Source organism: Mytilus californianus, unplaced genomic scaffold (genome assembly GCF_021869535.1).
Source record: "Mytilus californianus isolate M0D057914Y unplaced genomic scaffold, xbMytCali1.0.p SCAF_14, whole genome shotgun sequence".
Lineage (NCBI taxonomy): Eukaryota > Metazoa > Mollusca > Bivalvia > Mytilida > Mytilidae > Mytilus > Mytilus californianus.
The window spans coordinates 22352952-22379254 of NW_026262626.1; the positions used below are offsets into that span (position 1 = coordinate 22352952).

The 26303-nt window shown below is 30.0% G+C and overlaps 3 protein-coding genes across 11 annotated transcripts in view; all 3 read left to right on the forward strand.

Moving 5' to 3' along the window:
* LOC127724409 (sulfotransferase 1A1-like) overlaps window positions 1-26303 on the forward strand; it is a 108344-nt gene that overhangs the window by 72511 nt on the left and 9530 nt on the right. For 3 of the 4 annotated variants that reach the window (XM_052231358.1, XM_052231360.1, XM_052231354.1), the window contains one exon: window positions 25844-26041. The exons of the other annotated variant lie outside the window; for it this stretch is intronic. In XM_052231358.1, coding sequence (XP_052087318.1) covers window positions 25844-26041 — 198 coding nt within the window. The remainder of the gene's footprint in view (window positions 1-25843; window positions 26042-26303) is intronic. 4 annotated transcript variants of the gene reach the window in all.
* LOC127724407 (uncharacterized) lies at window positions 308-13335 on the forward strand. Of its 6 annotated transcripts, none has more exons than XM_052231352.1 (5): window positions 308-399; window positions 7391-7495; window positions 8208-8561; window positions 10270-10763; window positions 11752-13335. In XM_052231352.1, exons 2-5 carry the CDS (start codon window positions 7406-7408, stop codon window positions 12758-12760), a joined length of 1947 nt encoding a protein of 648 aa, XP_052087312.1. In that variant the 5' UTR covers window positions 308-399; window positions 7391-7405; the 3' UTR covers window positions 12761-13335. The 6 variants fall into 6 exon arrangements, with proteins under 6 accessions (XP_052087312.1, XP_052087309.1, XP_052087311.1 ...); XM_052231349.1 differs by lacking the exon at window positions 308-399 and adding an exon at window positions 1535-1674; XM_052231351.1 differs by lacking the exon at window positions 308-399 and adding an exon at window positions 1551-1617.
* LOC127724412 (sulfotransferase 1A1-like) overlaps window positions 19453-26303 on the forward strand; it is a 47804-nt gene continuing 40953 nt past the window's right edge. The window contains exons 1-2 of the mRNA XM_052231368.1: window positions 19453-19519; window positions 24539-24621. Of these exons, the coding sequence (XP_052087328.1) occupies window positions 24555-24621 (67 nt within the window). The 5' untranslated portion in view covers window positions 19453-19519; window positions 24539-24554. The remainder of the gene's footprint in view (window positions 19520-24538; window positions 24622-26303) is intronic.

A 26303-nucleotide genomic window follows, 5' to 3' on the forward strand; every position in this document is an offset into this window, starting at 1 on the left:
AAAATGTTGATTTTTTTCTTGATTAACGATTATATCTCCCTCATGCAAAGGTCTGGTTTTGTGCCCGACTTTGGCTGTACTTTTTTTTTTACTATTTGTTATTATCAGCTCTTCAGTTTTGAATAAGTCTTTGATTTTAAAATAATTTGTCTTTGATCATCTCGAGTGAGACATTTGTTGCCGAAATGCATATCTGGTGAAATTAGTACCGTTAATGTTGTTATAACAAAGACTATATATTTTAATCATTGATTAGAACAAGTTCCGGGTGTTCTATTTCAGTATAATTTGAACTATTTGACGTTATTAATAATGTATGCACACTACTGACAAGGACATTTTTCAATAGACATTTTACTGAAGAAAAACATTTTCTGAATATTCAAGTTGATAAAAAAAGTAAGTATCTCAGATTACCAAGATAACAATTATTAACGATTTCAGGGTGATACAAGTTCAACTGTATCTTTGTATGTAAGATATTGAATTACTAATAAAATATCAACAAAACAGACAAATTTTATAGAATACCGCAATTCATTCGTGGAAAATTAATGATGCATTCTAACGGCGAATTTCCGAGAAATATCGTTTTGAACTTCAGTCGTGTTATCAACAAATGACCAAAACAGATTGTCCTCAAAGTATATTACACATTATACTGGAACGATTATGAACGTAAGAATATATGTCATAAAAAGCCTCATGCAGACCCAAACAGATACATTATATTTTATTAATTTCATGACTACACAATAAAATAAGGATGACTATCCAAATTGTCTACTTTGAGAATAGTACCTTATGTATCTTGCTCAAATGCACATAGTTTCAATGGAAGTAATGTAAATTTATTAATCAAGTAATCCTTTTCATTGGACCAATACTAAACCACTTAGTGATCTGTACTATGTAAATATTGAAAATAGTAAAAACAAGGACAAAAGAGAAACACTATTGATAATGTCATTAAAAATAAGGTTGTGATGTTAAATCGAGTATTTTCTGCCGTGTAGCTAAACAGTCATCATGCAGAATAGCAGGATAAGGTTAATTTAATAAGGTTCAATAAATCGCTTTATATTTACGTTATCGTCTTTCTATTTTTACATTTTTTTTCAAAACAAACAAAAAAAGCCCATATATTTGGCTGTTTATTTTGAAAAAATTAAAGTACGTAAAATAATCAAAATTTTCATGAAATATAGAGATAGCCGAAAAGGTCATAACAAATAATTTTAAGAGTCCAAACATTGTCTAAATGTTTGACATCAATTTGAAACATACATGTAGTTTCCTTAAAACTAATCGATTTCATAATTATAACATCATATGAAATATGATCTGGCAGATACCTGTTTTTTTTTATTTTATCATTTCGGAAATAAACACAGATTAATTTCCTTGTGACGTTGACCTTGATAGCGTGGTTTAGTATTAACCAAGTTTAGTATGTCACATCACGGAAGAATTATTATCCAAACAATGAGAACAATTATAATTATTTCAAAAACAATTGAAACCATTGAAATAGATAAAAGTATATAAAGATGAACAGTTCCTTTTTTCGGACAAAATTCTGTTTAATATTCTAATGCAATAGAAACAAGTTTTTTAGTGAGTATGTGTTGAAACAAACAATAAAACTCTTTTTGCAACTGCTAATATGGTGAGGTATGTATTAGTACAGTATATTACAGTGACCAAAACGTCGCACTGGAAATGTTTGATAATTTGTCATAGTTAATACTTCAAATAAAATGTTGATTCTGCAATTAATCAATTAATGATTTCATTCCAAACAACATCGTGTAAATGAGTGTTTAGGTCTTTACATGTCTTTTTTGCATAATTTGTGAACAGAAGGTCGATATACCAACCATATAACTTTATAGATACAAAGATAACAAAACTGTTTTGTTTCAATGATTTAGAAATATCACTTTAAAACTAAGGTACATCGGGTAAATATAGTTAAGTTTCTAAATTATTTTTATCAAATACATATTATAAATAGATATGTATATTTATAACAAAAAGAATTATAAAATTTCATATAGCTATCAACAACAACCACAATACTGTGTAGTACTAGTGTTAAAAAATCATAAAAAATAAATAATTTTTAAGCATCTTTGATAAGCTACTACAAATAATGAATTACTACAGCCTTCTAAATGATTTAACTTCTTCAAAAAAAGAAATGTCCTTTGATTTTTAAAAGAAAAACTTGCCACAATTCTTGTTTTTTTTTATCAAAAGGAGTCAAAAAGCATTAAGGACTGGTCTGCAACCGTTCTTAATAGCAGACATTGATTTAATCTTTCAAAAGTTCACATTTACATACTTTTATATCTATACGTTACAAATCTGTCTTTTTGTTACAGTTTTTTTTTTTTTTTCCCTCGTGCAAATGCGATGAGTCAAACAATTTCCAACTAATTTGTTCAGTTTATTCTGTGACAAACCGTTTCCGTACAAATACTGACAAACTTGTGTAATTATAGATATTGTAATTCCAATTTTTATTATAGATATAGATTAATTCAAAAATTTAACTTATTTTGTAGTAGTGAAGATTATTTGTAACAGTTATTTATTTATTCAGATATGTATATAAATGTTATTTATAGTTAATTTTACTGAATATTTTCCATGGATATTTAGTGATTAATTTAGCCCGGATACTTGATGGAATGCTATTGTTAAACAGCAAGATGTGCAATAAAAAATAAATTTGAGTGTTGAGAAAAGGAGAACTGTGACATACTAATTACTATATAAGGTTAGACCGTGGGGTTAAGCTCTCAAACACGTGTGTTTACCCCACCACCTGTTGTATGTGCTTATCCCAAAAAAAGGATCCTGTAATTCAGTGGCTGCTGTTGGTTTGGTGTTGTTTAATTTTTGTTTATTGATTAGTCATAGATAAGGCCTAAAACTTTCTAATTTAAACTTTTACACATTTTGTCCTGTTGTAACTTTTTATACCTTTTTTTTAAAGTTTATAATGAATTTTAATCATTGTCATTGTGTACCGTTATCATTATTATTATTTAACAACCATTATGATATTTTATGTCATCAAAATTCAATAATACAATTGATCATTGTCCTTATATTGACCTTAAAAGTACAATCAAGTATGTGACCAAACACGGAACAGTTATCTATTAAATATCGAGAAATGTTATCAAGTTTTAATAAATAGGTCAAACAACTATATGATAAGGGGAAACAATCATAGTGCAAATAATGTGTTTTAGTATGTTTCTCTGATTCTGTAAAAATTGAAGTTATATTTCTACAGGTCAACTGAAATGTATGTTTCGTCAAAACTGTTAGGAGAAATTATGTTTTTAGAGCTGACAACAATTCTTTCTTTGGAACTCTCAATATTAAGTATTTAAATAAATAACAAAAAAAAAGGGAAAGTTGGTACAAATGGGAGGAAATAGTAGTTTTCTGATAAATGTTCAAAACTCATCAATCCATTTTAGACAAACAAATCAATTCTAAGTTATTGCATGAAATTTTAAAGGAGCGATACCTGGTGCGTCGTCAAGGTAAGCGTGTCCTTGCATGCATGCGTTATCTACCATGAAATCCACACTGAATCAAAAATGTCACAAGAGATAGATAACAAATCTAAGACTGCAAAAACACGTATTTAGTCAGTAAAAAGTCAGGGGCATTACTTAAACAAGTAACTTTTAAAATTACCTATACAAGTAATTTTGAAAACGAGGCTATTTTAGATATTACTTATATAAGTAACTGTTATATATTATTTTTATAGGTGTCCAATTATACAGATTTTACTAACTTAAACAAATTTTCACAGTCATCTTATTATTTTTCCTATGAAATATAAAATCTAATCCTTCTGAAACACTAATTGCCTTTCTGACGCACTTATCTTTCATATCGACGCTTCTGGGTCCAAGATTGGTCTCTTGTGACTATAACAATATCATTTTCCTCGCAAATCTTGAAGGTAGACAGATACAAATAGATATAAATTAATTAAGACCCGTTCTTACTAATTCTTTCAAAGATGAATAAAAATAACTTATTCAAGTTATATTTTTGTCATTATTTTTAAAATAATCTTTTATCTCTATAATCCTCTCAAATCTTATAAATTCATGAAAACTACATTTAGTCCATGCTTCTATTTAAATTTAAAATAACTCTATTGAGTAATTTTATAATTTTTAAAAACAAAAATTACCTATATAAGTAACTAAAAAAAATACTTATTTAAGTAACGGCCCTGACTGGTAAAGACAGAGACACACTGTATCGGACAACCAATGCATAATAGTGACCGTATAACCTATGTTTTGTCGCTCGTCTTAATTACACTGTCGGATGAGTCTGTGTATAAGGATCACTTCCCTGTTAATGAAGCACAAACTAAAAGATCAATTGAAACATGTCACCATTTGACGTGACTGGGAATATGTGCATGTTTCGAAATTGAAAGTTGACAATGGGAAAGCGGAAATGATCAAGTCATATATTCTAGTTTGAAGTCATCTATCTGTGTCAATATAAAGGAAAAGATTGACACATGAATCAGACGTTTTAGTGTCGACATTACCCTTAATATCAGTGAGAAAAATGAGGTGGAAAGCACTCACTGAAATGAAAGTTGTTGAGTGACAGTAAATCATCAATATATCTGAAAGTGAATACATTAATTTGCCAGAAGCTTTTCCTTTTTTGTCTATGAGAAGGTGTGTATAAACTCTGCTCAATATAATAAGAAAAACAAACCATTTTTTTTAATTTAAAAACGTATATAAAATAAAAGATTTGTTAAAGTAAAATCGCTAGCAGTTTTAGAAATTTAATAAAATCATCTAATATATTGCCGTGAAATCTTTTATTAGCTGTTGAAACCATATAAACGTATTACAAATATATTGTTTTCTTATTTAGAACTATATGTTTGAAGTATTGACGCCTGCTGTTATACACTGCATCTAAATTTACTTTTGATCATAGCCTATTTTGATTACATTTTTACAGGTATAAATAGTTCTTGTCCAACGCAAATGAACAATATTTTAATCTATTGAGTAAACAAATTAAATCATATTAAGTCATCTCACCCCCGGGGAATATATATAAAACAATCTACACATCCCGATAAAACAGAACTTCATATACCTTCATTTTCAAGTGGCAGTCCAAATTTCATCGACCTTCATCTACCTTTTATATCTATTGTTAATTTGTTCATGTCCTGAGCATGCATGTCCTGGTGATATTGATCCATAACACAATTCAGAAAATGTATTTAATAATATGATAGGGTGAGAATCGAACAGGAAAAAATTCATTTGCAAAATTGTTATTAACTTTGATAAATTGTACATCCAATACATTATTCAAAGCATGTAAATGGTAAGGAAATTTATGTTTTACTATGTTTGTTTCTTTTCGTGTAAAATCGTTGTTTTTATTTAGGTGAAGAAGAGTTGTGCTAATAGATATATTTGAATCAAGTGCATATTGTTTGAACAGTTTATTGTTAAAACAATGACGAAATTATATTGGTCAAATAATTGTATTTCACAATAAATAATGAAGTAGATCTTGACAAAACAATTATAACAAACGATTGTTATAACAGAATATGACACTACTATTGATATGTATATTGTGTTATTCGTGTTGATAGAAAAGAGGTATATTCTGATATATTCTGATACGCATAAAGGTAATGTAGGAATCTGATGTTCAGTAGTTGTCGTTTGTTGGTGTGGTTCAAAAGTTTTTTATATAAATTAGACCGTTGGTTTTCCCGTTTGAATGGTTTTACACTAGTAATTTTTTGGGGCCCTTTATAGCTTACTGTTCGGTGTGAGCCAAGGCTCTGTGTTGAAGACTGTACTGTGACCTATAATGGTTTACTTTTATAAATTTTGACTTGGATGGAGAGTTGTCTCATTGGCACTCATACCACATCTTCTTATATCTATTATAAAGAATTGTTAGTCAATTAGTAATTCTCTACTGAAACATGAGATCGTTCTAATTAGTTGCGTAACAATTATTAGGTCTTTCCATCTTTCTCTGGAAAGACCTGTTGATTTCGTCATAATTATAAATTTTCTTCCGTCATTTTTAACATGTCGATAGGTTGGTAGGTATATGATATCGAACTGTTACCATGGTTATTGCTCTTTTATACGCACCTTGTTAACTTCAGATAACACATTTTTGTCAGTACTCAACATTTGGGAATTAGTTCAATCTCATAAGATTTATATATTTCTATGACTATTTCTTTCATGCATTTAAAATTGAATGAAGGTTGATTTTTTTTTTTTTCTCTGATATCTCGCCAGATATATTTATATAAAGGGTATACGATACAGTTTTGATCCCACGGTAATGTTTGCAAGAAAATTTGCATATAAGCTAGTTTTCAACCAGTCAATTAAAATATACAATAAAACATATACCTGCATCTTTTACTTTTAGAGATAAATCAGGTAAAAGACATTTACTAATTTCTGTTTCTGGAATATTTCTATCCATTGGATAGACATACCTAACTTTCTGGTATCAAAAGATAAACACAAAAGGATTTTTCATAAAATCATTTAGTATATCTTATTTTACATAAATGTGCTTTAAATTTGTGCAACAATTGTTTGGAAATAATTCATTTTTATTAATTTTTCATAATTTTAAATAACAAACCGGATTTTTTGTGTAGTATTTATCTAATTTAGAAAATTTCCATCGGTGATTTGTTCATAAAAAATGGTACAAATAACCTTCAAACACAATCAAGCCAAATGCCATTTAAAAAATAGGGGTCAATGCATCCGTTTTCAAGCTAATAATAAAAGTGAGTCGAAAAATCCATCTTTTCCTAATATGACACTGTTTGACGTCGCAAAAAATACCATGTAACTGCATCGTATGCCCTTCAGTCGGAATAAAAAACAAAAAATACCTTAAATTACAATAATACGATTGCACGTCCGTTCATTCATATCAATTTTTTATATAGGCATGATAGAGTGACATAATTGTTTATTGTTTCTATAGGACTTTTTGTAAATTAGATATGCGTTTTATAATGGTATGAATTAAACATAAGAAAAAAAGTTAACGATTTTGGATTGATCATTATATTGGTTTTAAAATTATTTTTTTTCTTTTTATGGTTTTTTCTATTGTTATGTAGGCAACGTCATCATTTGAATGTTAAACATATGCCACCAGCCAGTTCTAGATGAGTACTTGATGAAAATTAAAAAATAAATCGGAATTAGCATATTACGCATTACTTTTTTTTTTTCTTAAATCGGAGCATATATAATAATAGTGATATGTTTTATTTTTTTCTTGTTCCCCCTTTTAGGAATCTTCTAAAGGAATGGCGACAATAACAATTTCAGAAAAACAACGTATTTTGAAGAATAGGAAGCGTAAGTTAAAGAGCGCAGCGGCTAAATTAGACACACAGGTGAGGAATTATCCCATTTTCAGATGTTATCAAACAAGTTTAAATGTCAGGAATTATTTGTTTTTTGGGGTTTTTTTTTGTATCTCAAAATATCATATAATAAATTTTAGAAGCGTTCAGAAATAGCAGACGCTGTACAATACTTCTGTCTGAGAGATTATACTTGAAGTTAATACGGCATAATTTGATCGTTAAGCGTTTTTTTTTACAATTGAGAAAGGGAAAATTATTCTTTCATATGAAATGCTAAAAATCAATTTCCTCAGGTTTAATTAAAAAAATGTAAATTATTGTGTGTCGAGATAAACACATCTTTGGTAAGACCTTTAAAAGTGGAAGTAAAATAACCGGCGTGCAGAATCTAAAATGATATCACAAAAGAGTAGTTTTAGCTTTTAATATTTTGAGGATAACTTGACTAGCAGACTGTTTTGATAAATTTGTTAGCTCCATAATTAATGTCAACTTGATCAAGTATTTTTCTCAAAATAATGTTGGCAAATATCTTCCGTGTATTCATAGACAAGTTTATCAGCTTTTATCTGCTGAGACTTTTGTTTAATTTTTTCAAACAAACCAATGACTGAAATATTGAAAGATAGACCCGAGATAAAATATTGATTAAAATAAACAAAAATTATGGTAGTAGTTAAAAGTAGCCTACTAGTAAAATAAATGTAACAAAATTTTATAATAGTTTTTTTTTTCTCAGGAACTTGTTTTCCCACCAGAAACATTCCAATCTGTATATTTATCACAACAGTCTATCACACAACAGTCATGCTCACCTTATGACGAAGCTTCAAAAGAATGGAACGACGCTGTCCTCTTGAGGCAGTCAATATTTAGTGACCCGCAGCTTGTTATAGCGAGTTGTGATCAAGATATTGTTGATTTAGATTTCATTAAAGGAAAAACGTTCGAGAAGATAGAACCATCTGACAGTCGTTACATACACATAGACACAGATCCAAGCAAATTCGGCAGCTCTTTTTTTAGACCATATGCATTAATATATGTTATTCAAACTGAAAGTAAAGGAGTTAAGTCATGTTTGAGTCGCCAGGTATATTTCATCATAAACTACAAACATGATACCAACAAAGCTTTCATCTAAATTTGAAATCAAGTTCATAGGGAAAGTCAACAGCTACCTGTTGACTACTAAAACCGGACGTGTTACAATACGTTGATAACACATAAACGTTCAGAAATGATCACTGAATACAGGATACGTAAATGTCTCCTATTAAACCGCTAACCAAATTCATTAACACTGGGTCTAAAATGCACCAATTCTGAATCTTGATCTTATTTTTGAGCTAGAAATAAAAAGAGTAGGTTTCAAGGAAAAGGGAAATAACGACTGCTTCATAACAGACAATGAGATATTACAATACTGAAAACTGGTGGAAAAAACTGGTGCGTTAATCTTATTGATGATAAGTAGGTCCTGAATTATAATACAACAGAACATACATAATTTTTAAGGATTTAGACACCAAAAAAAAATCAAATCTCAAGATAGCAGTCGTTCTTCAAACCTAGTTTTGTATTTCAAACTTTTCAAACATAGATAAAAATGAAATGTAGAAATAAAATAACGCTATTAGAAGTCAGTTTGATTCAAATGTGTCAAATAGAGCTGTAAAGCATCGCTGATCTGTTACTGACTTGCAAAATGAAGTCGGAAAATACATAAGTGATATTTAAACTTACACTTGTTAGTCGAAAACAAACTGACAATGCCATGTCAAAAACGAAAAACGATCAAGAAAGAAACAACAGTAGTCAATAACTCAACCGTAAAAGTAACAAGTTATTAGATTTAAAGAATATGACCATCAAAAAGTGAAACATGGGAGTCACGGGAGATAACTATCGTTGACTGATTAAGTTTGCACAAATCATAGACATAAAGAAAAACACGATGATTTACATATTTTTTTTTAATTTATGACATGCAATCAACATGATCAAACAGATACAGAAAAATCGTCATTTAACGATTACGAGTGTTTATCTGTCTACTTTATATGTTTGTTTCGGGTTATATGATCATCGGCTTTCTTTGGAGATCTCCTCAATGGTTTAATAGATGGTGTCTAGTCTAAAATATGCAGTAATTGCTGATACACTATAACTAGTCCATGTATTGTCAACTGTTTTTTTTTTTACTTTTTGTTATTTGGTTATACGCTTTGGTATATTATAACTCTAATAAGAAAAATTGTGTCAAATCGGTAAACATAAATTTGATAGCTACTGTCCCTTTAAGAAAATATGTAATTATGCTGTACAATATATTTAATTGGTTATTATCATTGGTATGTTGCGAATAATAAAGCACAGTTGTAAAATCTCACAACAGTCAGCATTTGGCGGTTATGATTCCTCATCAATTATTGACCCCGCATCTAAAGGCGTAATAATCAAAAACAAATGTCCAAATGCAAAAACCAAAACGTATAAACTAACACATAAAAGAAAATGAAAACTAAAATTAAAAAAAAAGAACGGGAGCAAGACGAAAACAAGAAAAAATGAAATATCTATCCTCACCTCTCCTCTCAAAAAAAAAAGTTCTGATGAGCTTATATTTTGATTTGTAATTTATGTTTGTCCGTTTTTCGACGTTTTGCAAATATCTCAAATACACGCAACGATCCCTTTCAAAAAGATGTCTGGCGATAAAACATTTCTGTACGTAGTGAATATTTATATTTTTGGAAAATCAAAGGCACAGCTGTTTCAATTTTCTTTTTCTAATACAGGACTTATCCCTGTTAAATTCGTCAAGGAATGTCAGGGCAGCATCTGATTCCATTGTCTATGTCGTACAGAATACCCCAGAAAATCAGAACTACACAGCTGATGACCTGTTGCTTGTCAGTAATGAAATAGAAGAGGTTTTCAAATTACCTACGAACACCACATACAAAAACATTTTCCTAGAGACAGACGCAGAATTGCTTATTCGTTTAGGATTAATAATGCAAAACAATATCATGAAGGGCATGAAATCTTTAAGAGATATTTTATCAATTTTGAATAAACAAAGTACACATATTCAAAAACATCCAACTAAGACCAGAGCTGCAAGACCAACCATAGAAATTCAACAAAATAGAAAGACACATCACATGCATCATGTACAACAGAACCCTGGCGCAGACTTAAATACAACTTTACAAAATCTTCTTGAAGAGGAAATTTCAAAGATCTGCAGCAATGTTCAATTACATGCTTGGAAGATTCTATCTTTCAGGTAACAGTTGTATATTTATTTGCATTTCCTATTTCTTTACTTATTCATCATTACACATTTTTTTCAAAGAAAAACAATCATTAACAGAGAGTGTATTTATGCATAGCTTTGTTCCTATTCTCAATTTTTTTTAAATCTTTTTTTGAATATTTACATACTAGGGTCTAAAAGTCACTTATCATTATCAAAGCTTAATGTATTATGCTTTGACATAACTATTTGCATTGAAGGGGATGAACTTTCAATGAATAGTTCAAAGTATATCGACTTTAATGATCGCATATGCCATTACATTTTAAATGATACAAGCAATAAAGTTATGTATGCTTCATATCTTGAATTACATCTCACAAGGTGTAGTATTTTGTAGAATGACGTTTGTCTTTTCATCGTCTTCTTTTTGTCCATGCTATTGTTTTTGTCTTAGATGTATGGATGTTGATTGCCCTTTTATAGTTTGCCGCGTTTTGAAATGATTATATTATTATACTTAAAATCGTATTTCAGTCACACTTTACGAAGTCAACGTTAATATGCATGACATGTTCAATTTTAAACCGCTTAAAATATCGTATAAAATAAAGGGTTAGAGAAGTGGTGTCAAGCCCCTTCATATCAAAAACAAGCACGTCAACTAATTTGCACTCCAATTTATATATAAAATTTCGTACATACAAATGTGCTTGGGCTTTGACCTTTTCAACCGTGTTGATTTGAGCGTCATTGATTGGCCTTTTTGACACGAAATGTGTACACAGTTCTAATCCTGATATCTATAATAAGTTTATTGGCAGGTCATTATTATGTAATGATTATAGGTACATACAACTTCAACAGAAGTGTTTTAAAATGGTAGAAATTTGTTTAGTAATACTATAAAGATATACCCTTGGACTTTTGTCCACGAAAAGTTGTGTTTTGAATTGTTTGCAAATGATTATAACAATATTATTTCTTACATCATATGAACATTTGTGTTTTATTGCAGACATCCATCAGTACATGCTTTTGGTTTTGTTAAAGGAGTTGTCCGGGTTTACCTTAAAGAATCAACTTCAAAAACTGATGTAGCAAATTACTTCAAGAAATTTTTGAACCAAAGTAGTCTCGATTTTACTATGCAGGAATGGCCTAGTAATTTCAAAATGAAAAGATTTGCCTATGAGCAAGGCAGTCGAGTAGACAAGACAGCAGAGCATACCGCAGGAAATAATGATATTAGATACGGTACCTTGGGAATGTTTCTTCAAAATACAGAAAAGGAACTATTTTTTACTACGTGCGCTCATGTCATTGAAGAAGGAGAATCAGCCTTTTGTCCAAACGATCATTCTATTCTTGGAAAAAGTGTATTTGCTTGCGAAGGACCATGGAAAGTATCAAACCATTGGCTTGACGTGTCATTGGTTAAGGTTGACACACCAAATATCTCTGATTGCAAATTCGGATTAAAAGGACCGAAATCTGCCTGTAATTTTTTTCAATATAAAATATTTTCAGGATCTCTAGATGATATTCTTTCAAGACAAGTATATAAGTGGGGCGCTCGAACAGAATACACAGAGGGCATATTAGAAAGTTATATTGTTTCAGAAAATGAATCTGATCAACCATTCTTTCTTGGTGTGAATATTGGTTCGTCCTGTTTTGCTCTACCGGCCGATAGCGGATCAATAGTATGTCTGAGTTCTGCCAAACATGTACCCGATGATCCGTCAGCTGTATTGGTGATTTTTGGTGGTCAGGAAATACCAGTTGGTGATGAAATGATCCCAATGCTTGGTTGCTACAAATTAGCAGATGCAATAGAAGAAATAAAATTAAGTGGATCTTTTGGAGAAGACATAGGACCTTGCGTAGTTACAGGACAATCGCTTCAAATCACTTCTACATCTAGATGTAATCCAAAACACGCGACACAACCTACTGGTAGAAGTAGATCAACACCTGTCAAAAGGCAAAAAATGTTACCGCCACGAAATAATATTAAACAGTGAACATTTTTCGAAAGGAAAACAAAGGGAAACTAGACTTTTAAATATGCAATGCTTTACATGGCGGTCTTTATTTTAAAATCAATTAAAGATTTTAACTTTAGATAGTACAAATGGTTAAAAGAACAAAAAATAGATAACATTTATATATAAAATTGTATCTTCCTGGCAAATGAGATATGCAATATAAAAGCAAAGACCCCTCTGTCAGCTGCGCTGGACTGCTAAGGTTTTATGTATTCCATGTGATTTGAAATAAAGATATTACTGATGCTAAAAACACAAAAAAAAACAAATTAAAGATAATATCATATAAAAAATAATTCAAATCTGTACAACGATACATCGCTGTGAAATACACGGTGTTTTATTCATACTGGACATTACTAAATATTATTGAAATCAGTATATCAATTGCTTGCAAATATGTAGTATTAACTATTTTAATTAAAAGGTCCTTAAAAAAACCAACAAATCTTCAGAAGGAATGCATACATCTTGAAGTAATTTTCTGTTCGCTTAGTTACATGTTTATTTTAATATTTATTTTGAATAATAATTGATCATTCTCTACTTAATTTCAATTTGACTTTTTTTGCCACTTTCAAACTAGATATACAATGTTCGTTCTTTTGTACATGTTTTTATTTGTCTGCAGTGCAGCGTAATCGGCGTTTGTGAATCAAATATGGATACTTAAAAATTCTAAAGATTTGTTAGAGTACACACAATCTAAGACTCATCCATCCTGCAATGGTATTAAAACATTTGACTTTTCTACACTTTACACAAGTATTCCCCTTTCCAAACTAAGAGACAAATTGAAAGAGCTGGTCCTGCTTTGTTTGATAAAAGGGATGGCCAACGTAGATACAAGTATCTTTTCTTAGGGAGGGATAAATTGTACTTAGTAAAAACATCACAATGATTCAAACAAAAAATTCTCTAAAACTAACATCATCACGATGCTTGATTTCTTGATTGACAACATATCTGTTACTTTGGAGGACGTACTTTTCAACAAACAATCGGGTTTCCATGGGAATCAACTGAACTCTCTACTTGCCGACTTGTTCCTTTATTCATATGAAGCTATCTTTATAGTTGAACCTCTAAGGAAGGATAAAAAGAAGCTAGCATTGTCCTTTAACTTCACTTTCCGCCAAAAAGATTATGTTCTCTCACTAAAAAAAGTTTTGTGACTATGTTGAACGCATCTATCCCATCGAACTTGAAGTAAAGGATACAACAGATACAGTTAAGTCTGCCTCATATCTTGACTTATATCTAGAAGTTGACAATGAGGGTTGGTTGAGAACAACACTATTTCAGCTTCCCAAATGTGAACTTTCTATTTATAGGTAACAAATTTACGGCAGCGCCTGCATTTGGAGTACATATCTCCCAGTTGATATGATATGTCAAGGCTATTGTTTCAATGTGTTTCCTATCATGATGTCCTTAATAGAGGAAAGCTGCTCACAAGGAAGCTATTAAACCAAGAATTCCAAGTGGTGAAGTTGAAATCATCTCTTGTCGTCACGAAATTTTTTCGGACGTTAGTTGACCGATAAGGAATTTCTGTTTCACAGATGACGACAGATATGTTCCAATCGTCTTAACCAGAATTCCGTCCTCCTTTCCCCCGAGTGTGACCTACCGAATTAGACTTTAAAATTCTGAGATCAATCCTGATTTTTGGTCGGGTTCGTATCCTCAGTCTTTAGTTATCTATTTTGTGTTTTGTATACTGTTGTTTGTCTTTTGGTCTTTTTCTTTTTTTTACATGGCGTTGTCAAATTATTTTCAACCTATAAGTTTGAGTGTCCCTATGATATCTTTCACCTCTCTTTAAATGTACCTTTTCCAACTGTCTAGAGATATAAATAACCATAAGTAAGACACAGATACTGAAGGAATAGCATGAACTCTATAAAGAATAAAAAAAATAGCTTCGAGAAGAGGGTAAGCGTTTTCTGCTATAACTTAAGTTTGTCTAAACAAAAAAATTCCAATACAATTTAACAAGAAATTTGAGTTACTCACAAATAAGACTCGAACCATTAAACACAATACAACCATTTCACAATTTCGTTATATACTGACAATCTTGATAAAATTGATAAACCACACGATCGTTATATTTGTCTCGTACAGTTTCCCGACAAATCAAAATGGAACATTAAAAGAGGGGCGAAAGATACCATTGGGACAATCGGAATCAAAATCGAACATAAACTGACAATGCTATGGCAAAACACGAAAAAAAAACACAAAAGACAACCAACGGTAAACATTACACAACATAGAAAACCAAAGATATAATAGCTACTAAAAGATGTATCCACTTTTGATATTTCAAAGTTTGAAAACTTAAGTATCACGAGTGGACAGATATCGTACTCAACGAGGTTGTTTGGTAGACTCTTAATGTCCTCTATTAACATTGCCAAAGTGAAGCATGTCTTGTCAAAATACAGGATAAAGAAAATGTTCTAAGACTTGCGTGTGTGCCAACATTTCCATAACAGACATGATTCGAAAAGAGTTAAGCTAAGCTTGATAAATTTGGGCCAGTTTTTTACATGTTTTTCCTCTTACCTTGTAAATTATATATTTATTTTGTTATATCTCTTTTCTGACAAAGTGGTTATATGTGTTTAAGACAAATTGAAACAATAATCTAATGTAAATTGTACTTATATATTTCATTTGTAAAACTGTTAAGTCATTTCAAATCGACCTTGTTTGTATCAAAAGTAGACAATTAGTCACTTTAGGCAATTACCCATTCAAACAACAAGTAATAAATGTACATGTATTAACCAATAAAGCAGCAAACAGAAGAAAAAAAACTAGAATTAAAATGTCGGGCAATAATACATGTAACTCGTATCACAATCAAAATAAGAAGCAGATGTTCGTAGGGATATGCACTATATGCATGATATGTGAATAGATTTCAGACAAAGAAATAATTAAAATATGCGATTGTAATCCTGAATAAAAATTCAAAGCGAAATTTTTCATTTTTATTTCATTAAATTGAAGTCGGCAATAGCAAATCGAAATCCCATGTTTATAATTTGAGTATAATATAACCAGGATATTTTATATTGAAAATATCAAGTAAACTATATGATAAAAGGTATTATTATACTTCGTGTCAAAATGCAGGATTTTGATTGGTTAATACGTTGGAGAAAATTTACTCTATCCAATGGCAAATACTCTATTACCCTTCACGGAGACGCTTGATCATTTGTGCGCTTTACTAAATAGGGATGCTTGTTATGTACAAGACGTCAAAGTTTATTACTTTGAATTTGAAATTTAACAGACAGTAATAACAGAACATTTAGTATAATAAAATAAATAAAACATAGGTGACAGTTGGATCGAGCAGATTGTTACCCCTCGAAAATATATTGTCAACCTTGGCTTCGCCGCGGTCAACAATGTTTTTTCGGGCTAAAAATCTGCTCTATCTCCCTCTCAGCTATGTGTTATTTATATAATATGTTTTCTGTGGTATCAGAGTCTTTGATACTTACTTTACTGTGAAGTAAACGACGTTGTATCTGCCACTGTGTAATTTTGAAAAATTTTTGAACAAAAATTTTGAAGTTCGATTTTGATGATCCATTGTTATGTTTGTATTGTTAACGTTCTTAATTTGCGGTCGTATTCTAACCAACACATCGCACTTAAAACTGTTAACTAAAGCTATTTCCTATGCAGAAATCCAAATATGAGAAAACATAAGTTATAAAGTATTGTATACCCTTATTCGTTTAAGATAGATTTCAAATCAAAATAATGGTATCAAGCAGCAAACAAATACATTCCTTTCAGATTAATTGAAAAGTCTAGGCTTTTGTGGAAAATTTCGCAGTTTATACCAGTTCCTTTCAATTCTTCAGATAAAAATAATTAAGATTAGGCCGTTTGCAGAGATTGTTCAAATACACAAAGCACTTCCCATTTAAGATTGGTATCACTAAGAGTAGTATCTTACGTCATCTAATTTTGATCACGATTACGTTGTCTATTTTTACCTTTCAAAATACGAAAAAGAAACTAACGGTGATCATTTCAATATCGAGCATTTCTGGAAAGCATGATGCTAACATGGACAATAAGTATTATTTGGTATGAAATGACCAGCATTGTGTTTGCTACAAAATATTTAAATTTCAATTCATCTTCTTTGTATTATTAAGTTTTCTGAGGTTTTCAGAAGATGGGTTTTCAGATTCTTGTTTTGCTATCTAGAAAAGAGGTAATTTTGAATTTATTGAAATGAAATTATTTAAAAGCAAATGAAAATAACGTTTTAGATACATAATACAATTGTTTTGAACCCTTCAAACTTATAGTTTTAATAAATATTTGCAGTTTCTACTTCAATTGTACAATGAATGACATGGATACAACTATTTTAAATCTGTAAACATGTTTTCCTTTACTATCATTTAGTTTTAGTTTTGAACATCTATCTTAGAAATATGTATCGAACATTAGTAAATACTTACCAAGGATGCAATCGAAATCTTGATTCGAAATCCAAAAGCGGTAGAAACTTTAAATATTTTACTTATTGGCTGCGATAGACTATGAGAAGATCAAAACAAATTTCTATATGAAGGAATGCAAAACTTGCTTGTGGTCCTCGTCTAAATTTTAACACCTCTATTAAGCCGCATCTCCCAAAACAATAATGTCCCTTTATGTACCATCACTCTTATTTTTCTACATACCTACCATTGTCTGCATATAAACATGATAAACACACATATAACAACCAATAATGAATTAATATGCATTTTTTGTATTTCAACATTTATAACACGGCATATGATCAACAATGTATTGCTACCACTTGGAAACCAGCATTTAGAATGTGTGGCACCCTTAGATATTCTATATTAGACATTGGTTTTCCTTAAACAAGTAATGTACACATCATGCCCATTGAACATGATTTTATCAGTTGGTACTATCAGTGCCATCTGTGAGATATAGTGGAACGTATGTCAATCGGAATATCGGGTTAGTATTGTACTATCATCAAGCCAAATATTTGAATGGAATTCCTGCAAAACAAATGTCTAGAAAAAACATATCTTAAAATTCAGATTTTGATGTTCAGATATATCAGAGTATGCTGAGATCGTACCAACCGTTGCAGCTTAAAGTATATTTTTCAGTGTTAGAACACTAAAAAATGAGTTACATTTGGCAAGAAATAAATTGTTGCAGGCCAATCACAACGTTAACTGTTGTTTGTCTGGTTGTTTTTTTTTTTTCTTTTTTAACCATTGCATTGTCAGTTTATTTTCGACTTATGAGATTGAATGTCCCTTTGGTATCCTTCGCTTCTCTTTTAACATTTTATGACTATAAAGCATCAAAATTATATCACGTATCATGGATAAATGACAAAAGACGTCCATAATATCTTAGAATCCTTGCTTTTATAACATATATAAACACATAAGCATGCGCAGTTGTTTATCTGTATAATTATGTCTTTTTCAAGTAAGTTATCTATATCGATTTTTTATGAATCATACTCCATCTATATTTTGATTAAATATGTCAATCATTTGGATTGGGTATTCATATTTGTTTGTGTCTTATTTTGATTTACATTAAGAGTACATATATATGTTTTTGTTTCATTAAGATTGTTTCAACTCGTTTGAATAAAGTTATTGTAGTGTTTGAAAGCCAAACGCGAGCTAAAAGATATAGGCAGTCTACATTTAAACGAAGGCTTTGGATTATAACAATAGAAATTCCTGACCCGTATTCTTCTTCTCCTTCCTCTCCCTTTGTATACTCGTCAACAAGGACAAAGTTAAATAATGGCCACCCTGATATTCTTTAGTTTAGAAAGAGGAATACACATTGGTTTGTTGTTTGGTGATATTTTTTCTTATGGTTATAATTACATTTAAATAAACACACAATTTAAAAGTTAAAACCCATCGATAAAGTATTTACACTTTACAATATACACATAACCGTAGCATCACCACATAGGTACCCCACAGCGGTGGTTAAACAAATCAGTGAAGTCAGGTATGGTCAAACTCTTCTTTTTCGTTATATTTTACGTTTTGCTTACACATGTTACAGGTAAAGTTTCATCATACTGATTCCTAATAATGAAGCTACTATTAAGGCTTATTATGATCCTTAATTGGCTTTTTTTCATTTCTAATCGTTAAAATCGGATACCTGTTCAACGAAGCATGTGACGACCAAATCAAACCTGTTAAAACACATTTCTCCTTTAACTATTCATTTGACGTACTCGTAGAAACTTATATCATATTTAACCTGAACAACACTATATTTTGACATAAACTATTGTTTACACAGAGAAATTCAGGTAAATAGAGTGGATACATACGGCGAATAGCGGCGAGTAGTTGTTAACTGTAAGGGGATTAAAATAGATACGTTTTGTTATCTTTGTTTCCTTGCTTCTGGGGTACCTACATCCGGTGGTGATGCTACACAGTCATAACATTACACTGTCTCTATATGAATTATTCTTTCAAATAATACGCTTATGTATGTTTCGCACTGTCAATCGTCGGTAGCCTCAAGCAGTTACAAACGTTTTACATTAATATTTATATATATCCAAGGTCATTTAAGTTATGTATGCAAAGACTAGTGTACTAGATTTTAACCCTTAAAGAGAACTATTATATGAATGTGACATTTGACAATATAAATGTATTATTGGTAAGTTCTATCGTTATTATTTATCTTTCAAAAAGAGAAAACAAAAAAGAAGTAAAAGCATGTTATTTAATGAATTAAAATTTAACTTGTTATGATAAATTTAATGATATCAAAAGAAATGTTAGAATTTTGTTAACTACGAAATGTATCATCCGTTATCCGTGTCTCATACTTGTGTACTTATATTTAAATAAGTAATTCATGTCATAGCATGATTGTTCAAAGTACAGTTGTTAAGCAGATTGATACGGTAGTACTTAATTTCAAATTGGTAGTTTTTATTTTATTTTTACCTCAGGCCTGTTGGCAACACAATATTTCTTAAGGAAAATAATTAAAATCATATAAACATGATAAAGTGGTGAGTTTTTCTGTTTTTTTTTTTTTTTCATTTAGATACAATATTTAACACTCAAGTATGAATATTGTGACCTTGTTTATTGACATTTTGCAGTTAACATAGTAGGTTTATGCATACCGACCCTCATTGATTATTTCAAACCTATGTTTCCCTAATCCAACATATACAAAATCATGTACATTTTATGACCACAAGAACTATCCAATTGACATTATTTGTACAGCCATTCAATTATAAATGTTAAAGCCACGTCAATAAGAAATATTAATTTCTAAAAAAAAAGCTTATGGGGTAAAAAGTTAATCTACAACAAATATGATTTAATGTTAAGCAGGACACTGGGTTTTAATTAAAACAGGTTGATGCATAGAAGTAATTTATTCGACTATCAATTACGATAAAGGTAACTCTTAATATTACTATAAAATATTAATTCAAACAAAATAAAATCACTTCTGTTGCTGTAGTCACGCATTACCTTTTTAGTAGAATTACTCAATTATATCCATGAAAAAAAACTCAATAACCTCACAATTTTATTTAAGCTGATCGATATTAAGCAATATATGTTAATTGTGCTTTCTTTCTTCTAACATGTCTAAATGTTATATATTGTAGAAATTGTATAGGTTTTTGTCTATGAATACATAAATCGCTCAAGTATAATGATACGCAAAAGAGAGTGGAAATTTGTTCTACTGAAAAAACAAACATCGGTTAGTTCTGGTTTTTTGTATACCAACACACATTTTTTTTTTTGGAGGGGGTTTTGATAAATATATATTGATATACATTTTAATGGTTCATTCATGTTAAGGCTCTGTTAAGCATTTTTGAAAAATATCATTTCCTTCACCAAAGACGCTTCGTCAATTACCTGTTACGTGACCTAACACAAATCAGATAACAGGTGAGAACCTGAGCAAGTTTTTATCTTCTATTAGTTCCCCCCAGGGAAGTTGCCATTTCTAAATAGTATATCCATGACAACGAAAAGCTATATTCATTTCAAAATATTGCATGCATGGTTGTGTAAAATTATGAATGGAACATATGTTCAATTGCTGTCATAGTCAAATCATTCCCTCAATTACCTTTTCAGTTCCTTATTGATAACGAGATAAAGTTTGATCTTATGGACAATTAAATAAAATATTACATATATAAATATACTCAAAATATGAAACTTCATTTAATCATCGTATATCTATTTTATTACTTAACTCGTCCTGATAAAATAACAGAACTCAGACAAACTTCATTTCAATGAGATAGGTCTTGGTAGAAAATAATGTGCTTTGAATTTTTTTGTGAAGTTAGTTTACTGAACTGATATCACATGGCAATGTATGATTAAAAACATTCATAATGTGGCCTTCGGCTATTTTCTGCTCATTGGTCGGGTTGTTGTCTCTTTGACACATTCCCCGTTTTCATTCTCAATTTTATAAAGTGTAATCAATTACTTGAGGTTAGAATTATTTAATAATTTTTTGCAACATTATTTTTTTGTTTTTTTTGAGGAAAAAAATCATATTTCAAATTAGCAAGGCTTGATTTTTCCCTTTTTCTGAAAATATTTTATCAGTTTTTTAAAAACTGCTGTGTCAAACCAAGTTACTGCTCAGATCATCCTAGAATTTGACTGGAATTTAAATCATTCATAGGGGGGAAGATAATGGAAGTTCAATAACTCTTTGTTGTATGATACTGACTATATTAATGCTATCAAGGATTAAATCTTGGATGTAACAGTATGCAGCCTTATACATAATATATATATATAATTTTGACAATATTAATGAAGTGAATAATAAGGATCTTCGTTTTACAATTAATAGTTTTGTTTTTTTTTTCAACTCTATTAATGGAGGTGCGGGGCAAAACGATCGCATAATCTAGTTAAAAAAAGAGGGAAAGAGAAAATAGGAAAATTAAACATTAAAAGAAAACATTTTTAGTTTAAAAGTAAATGAAAACTCAGATTATATACAGCAATTGGAAGACAAATACATTGAATTTAAAAAAGTTAAGACAGAAAAAAATGCATGGTAAAATTGTTCGACCCAGGGGCAGTGGATATATAAGGGAGAAAACACCCACAACTTATTTTTGTGGACTGGAATCTATGAATTTTACCAACAAGATTATTCGAAAGGTTGAAAAAGAATATGTTGATTTTGTAAACCAGAATGAGATACTTATACTGGTTGAAATATTTTATGAAAATTTGTACAAACACAGAGATGTTAAATGTTATAAACTTTAAGATATTGAAATTGAAAATAGTCTACAAAATTTGAATGTTAGAAAGTTATCTATAGATGAACAAGATAATTTAGAAGGTGAAATATCAGTTAATGAAGCTGGTGAAACTTTAAAGGGAACGAAAAGCAATAAAACGCCTGGATCAGATGGGTTTTCGAGTAAATTTGTAAAATGTTCGGGTCTGACTTAAAGTATTTTGTTGTGAGATCTTTGAATGCAGGTACTTGCTGTTACTCAAAAACAGGGGATAATAACATGTCTTTCAAAAGGTAACAAACATAGACATTATTTTACAAACTGGCACCATATATCTTTGTTAAATAATGTATATAAAATTGGCTCTGGGGTAATGGTCAGAAGAGTTTTAAGTAATTTGAATTGGAAGTAAAAAGTAAAGTGCAAAGACACTTTGTACAAGTCAAGATCTTACTTGGGGAAGCACGTCCTTTTAACATATGTTGTGTTAATTTTGATGTTGTTTTAGAAAAACTAGTTAGAATTAATTATGATGAAAATATTGTAAAAATAAAAAACTAGTTAAACAATAGTCTAGACGTTACATTAATGTTCATGTTGTTATTGGTCGAATTCCAGTTGTGAAGACACTTATGTTGCTAATTTTAAATTGTTTAATATTGTTACTACCTAATCCAAGTGAACATATTAACAAACAGATGAATGAACTTATGTATAAGTGTATTTTGAACTCACCAGTTCATAGAGTGATAAAAGATATACTACAACAAGATTATTGTAATTTAGTCATAAATTAATTAAAATACTTTTATAAATGCATTGAAATGTAATTTGGATCAGAAGGATTTTTAAAAATGATTGTAAGTGGCGAAATATATTTCTGTCATATGTTGATAAAGAGAGATTCTTTAGCTGTATTAATAGTTATACAAACATGATAAAGCAACAACAGCCAAGGATAAAGAATAAATTCTTGAAAGTTGTACTAGGTGCTTTGCAAATGGTAATTGAAGAAGCAATACATTGACTAGCTTGGGAATAGTTTCTTTCCAGTCCAATTTGGATGAATAATCTTTTTTCAAACTGACAACAAACCAGTGTTTTTTTTTTCAAAGACTAGCATAGAAAAGGTATTCTACATGTAAATGATGTAGTTGACGAGAATGGTACTTTTCTCAATTTTATCAGTCTCAGAAGTGTTTTCAGATGAATTTAGACATCATGAAATATAACAGCATGGTTTTCTATTCTTGCTTAGACTTCCAAAAACTATGATAAGGGTGATTATAAATTAGTATATCCTTTCATTCCATCAAGTATAAAGACCATTCTGAAAAGCAAAAGGGATATAAATATATGTATTTTGAGCTATACAAAAAATAAACACTGTTCCTACATGAGTAAAAGGATGAGAGGCAACATTAGCTTCACAAAATCAGAACTGGAAAAAGATTTTTTCAATTACCACTTGTCATAACAAATACACTAAGCTGCAATGGCTTCAGTATAGATTATATCATAGAATTCTGGCAACAATTTAGTTTTTAACCAAAATAGGGTTACTTTAAAACCCATTTTGTACTTTTTGTGAGATTGAGTTGGAATCAATTGAACATAAAATTTGGGAATATTAATTTGAATTTATTGAGCAAACTGAAATCTGTTTTATGCAGAATGGTATTAGTATACCTTTTACACAAGATATTTTTTTTCTTTTGAAATTTATCACTAATTGTACAGAGGCGACCATCAAAACAATATACTTCTCTGGATTAAGCAATATATATATATCTATATATAATAGAAGATATGTTAAAGGTGAATTAAGTTTAACAGTATTGATTAAAATATAAAGCATCAATATTATTTGGAGAAGAAGATAGCGTTTACAAATAAATGTTTTGACAAACTTAACCAAGCTTGGCACATTTACCAGGGGGCTTTACATGCTAATTTGATGGACTAGCAATAAAATAATTAACTGACAAAAATACATTATTTTTTTTTCAGACAAACCAACATGTGTTCTTGTTTTGTTTTGTTTTTTTGGTTTGTTGTTTGTGTATTTGTTTGTTTGTTTGTTTTTTTTTTTTGTTTTTTTTTTTTAATTTACTTGGTTTTTCTTGTTTTTTTTTTGTTTTTTTTTTTTTTATTCATCTTGTATCTTTTTTTTTATGATTTAATCTACTTTTTTGTCTTTTATAAAAAAAAAACCACAAAGATCAAATACTTTACATTTTCTGATAAGTCTCATATTCTATTCGAAAAAAAAATATGATTTTGCTATTTCAATGTCTGTACTGCTATATATATACATGATATATGTTGGGGAAAAAAAAATAAAAAACATTATTTTTTTTATACTTTTCATAAAATTATTGTGTTTTTTCATTGTCTGTTTGTGTTTTTTTTAGATATAAGACTGTTATAATGGGAGACAAACAAGTAGCTTGTAATACTTCATCTGAATGGAAACCTGAATTAAAATATGACTTTGGTAAGGATAATCCTTTTAAAATTATTATCAGGCTCATTTTTCCTTGGTTCTAAAAATGCCAAAATGAAACTTATTGCCAAATGCGCGCTAGGACCAGCTTACTCTTCTGGATCACATTAGATAAACCCATAATTTTTGGTCGGCTTTGTGTTGTTCAGTCCTTTGTGTCATAAATACTGTTTTTTGACTTGATTGTCTTGTCGTTGAACTTGCTTTTTAATCATGCTGAAATCAGTTTTTCTTGTGACGTTTTTTTTTTTTTTTTTTCTTTGTTCATTTAGAACCTTTTGCCTCTTTTTTCAAATCATGCCATTCATTTGAAATTAATTTGATCTTATTTATCAGATGTTTTTATCCGATGAGTACATACTGAAAGCTGGAGAAACGTTGATCAGAAATTTCGACTACAGTTTACAACGTGTACAACTCGACAATACCAGGTCTCTGTCCTCATTGATGCATTTTCCTTCGTAGAGTTCACTGAAAAAGAGAAATATAGTCATCTGGCCAACTCCCTTTCCGAAGTAAAACCATTCCTACAGGAGGAGTTTGCTTGGGTTGTATGTTCGAATATTCAGTCAAGTGCTGTCAAAATATTTGCAAAACTCATCCTTGCCAACTTAATAAACAGAGCCTACATATCGGGTATGTTGCTAAATGTTTAAGCAACAAATATTTCCGTGATACTTCTCTAATGAATAACTCAACAAAATGACTTTATATTCAGTCAGCATCTTTATAAGAATGCACTTAAATGTGTGGGCACTTTCCAGTTTTATCCAACATCAACCTCTTGTTTGACAGTACTCTCAATTTCTAAAAGTATGTTGAGTCAGCTAATACATTTTGTTTTACACTTTTCTCATGTACGATTCAACAGAATGACCTTATATTTTGTCCACAGCTTCACAGTTATAAGTTGTAACGTGTAAGCACTAACACATTCAGATATGTCGGAAATCTACTTCCTGTCTGCAGATACTTTAAATTTTTTAATATGTTGAATCAGTTTAAATTTTTTGTCACACTTTTATCAAGTACAGCTAAATAGAAGGAATTTTAAATTTGTTAAGTAGCTCAACAAAAAACGTTAAAAAAAAACAACAACAAACATTTAACTATAGACAAACAAAATTTACAAATATCGAACTACCATAATTACAACATGAAATACTAAATAAAGTTTATAAACATTACAGAACCATTTCAATATCTGTTGCAGATCCAATTACTGGTGACGATGAAATTGTAACCGTTGACTTGGGTGGTACACCGATACAATGTTTAAAAAAAGGAGACGCATTACAGCATATAGTTAAAATGGCCAGGATAATTCCAGATTACAGAAAACACATACCGAGTATCAGAAATATGGAAATGGATGATGATGATGTCATAATATGTGCATTTGCAAAATCAGGTACTAGTATATATTAACAGCATACAAGAATAGACATTTTATTCATCTTCTTAATGGTCTTTTTATATCGGCTAACAATGAGAAAAGATGGATTTCGATTTGGGTGCAGTTTACATTGCTAAAATAGTTGGTCTTAAATATGTTACACGTCAGCTTTTTAATAAACTAAACAATTATTAATATGGTTAGATAGCCAACAAAACATGAACTGACACGACGAAGATGAAAAGTAATCAAAGCTCAAAATAACATTTATAAGAAA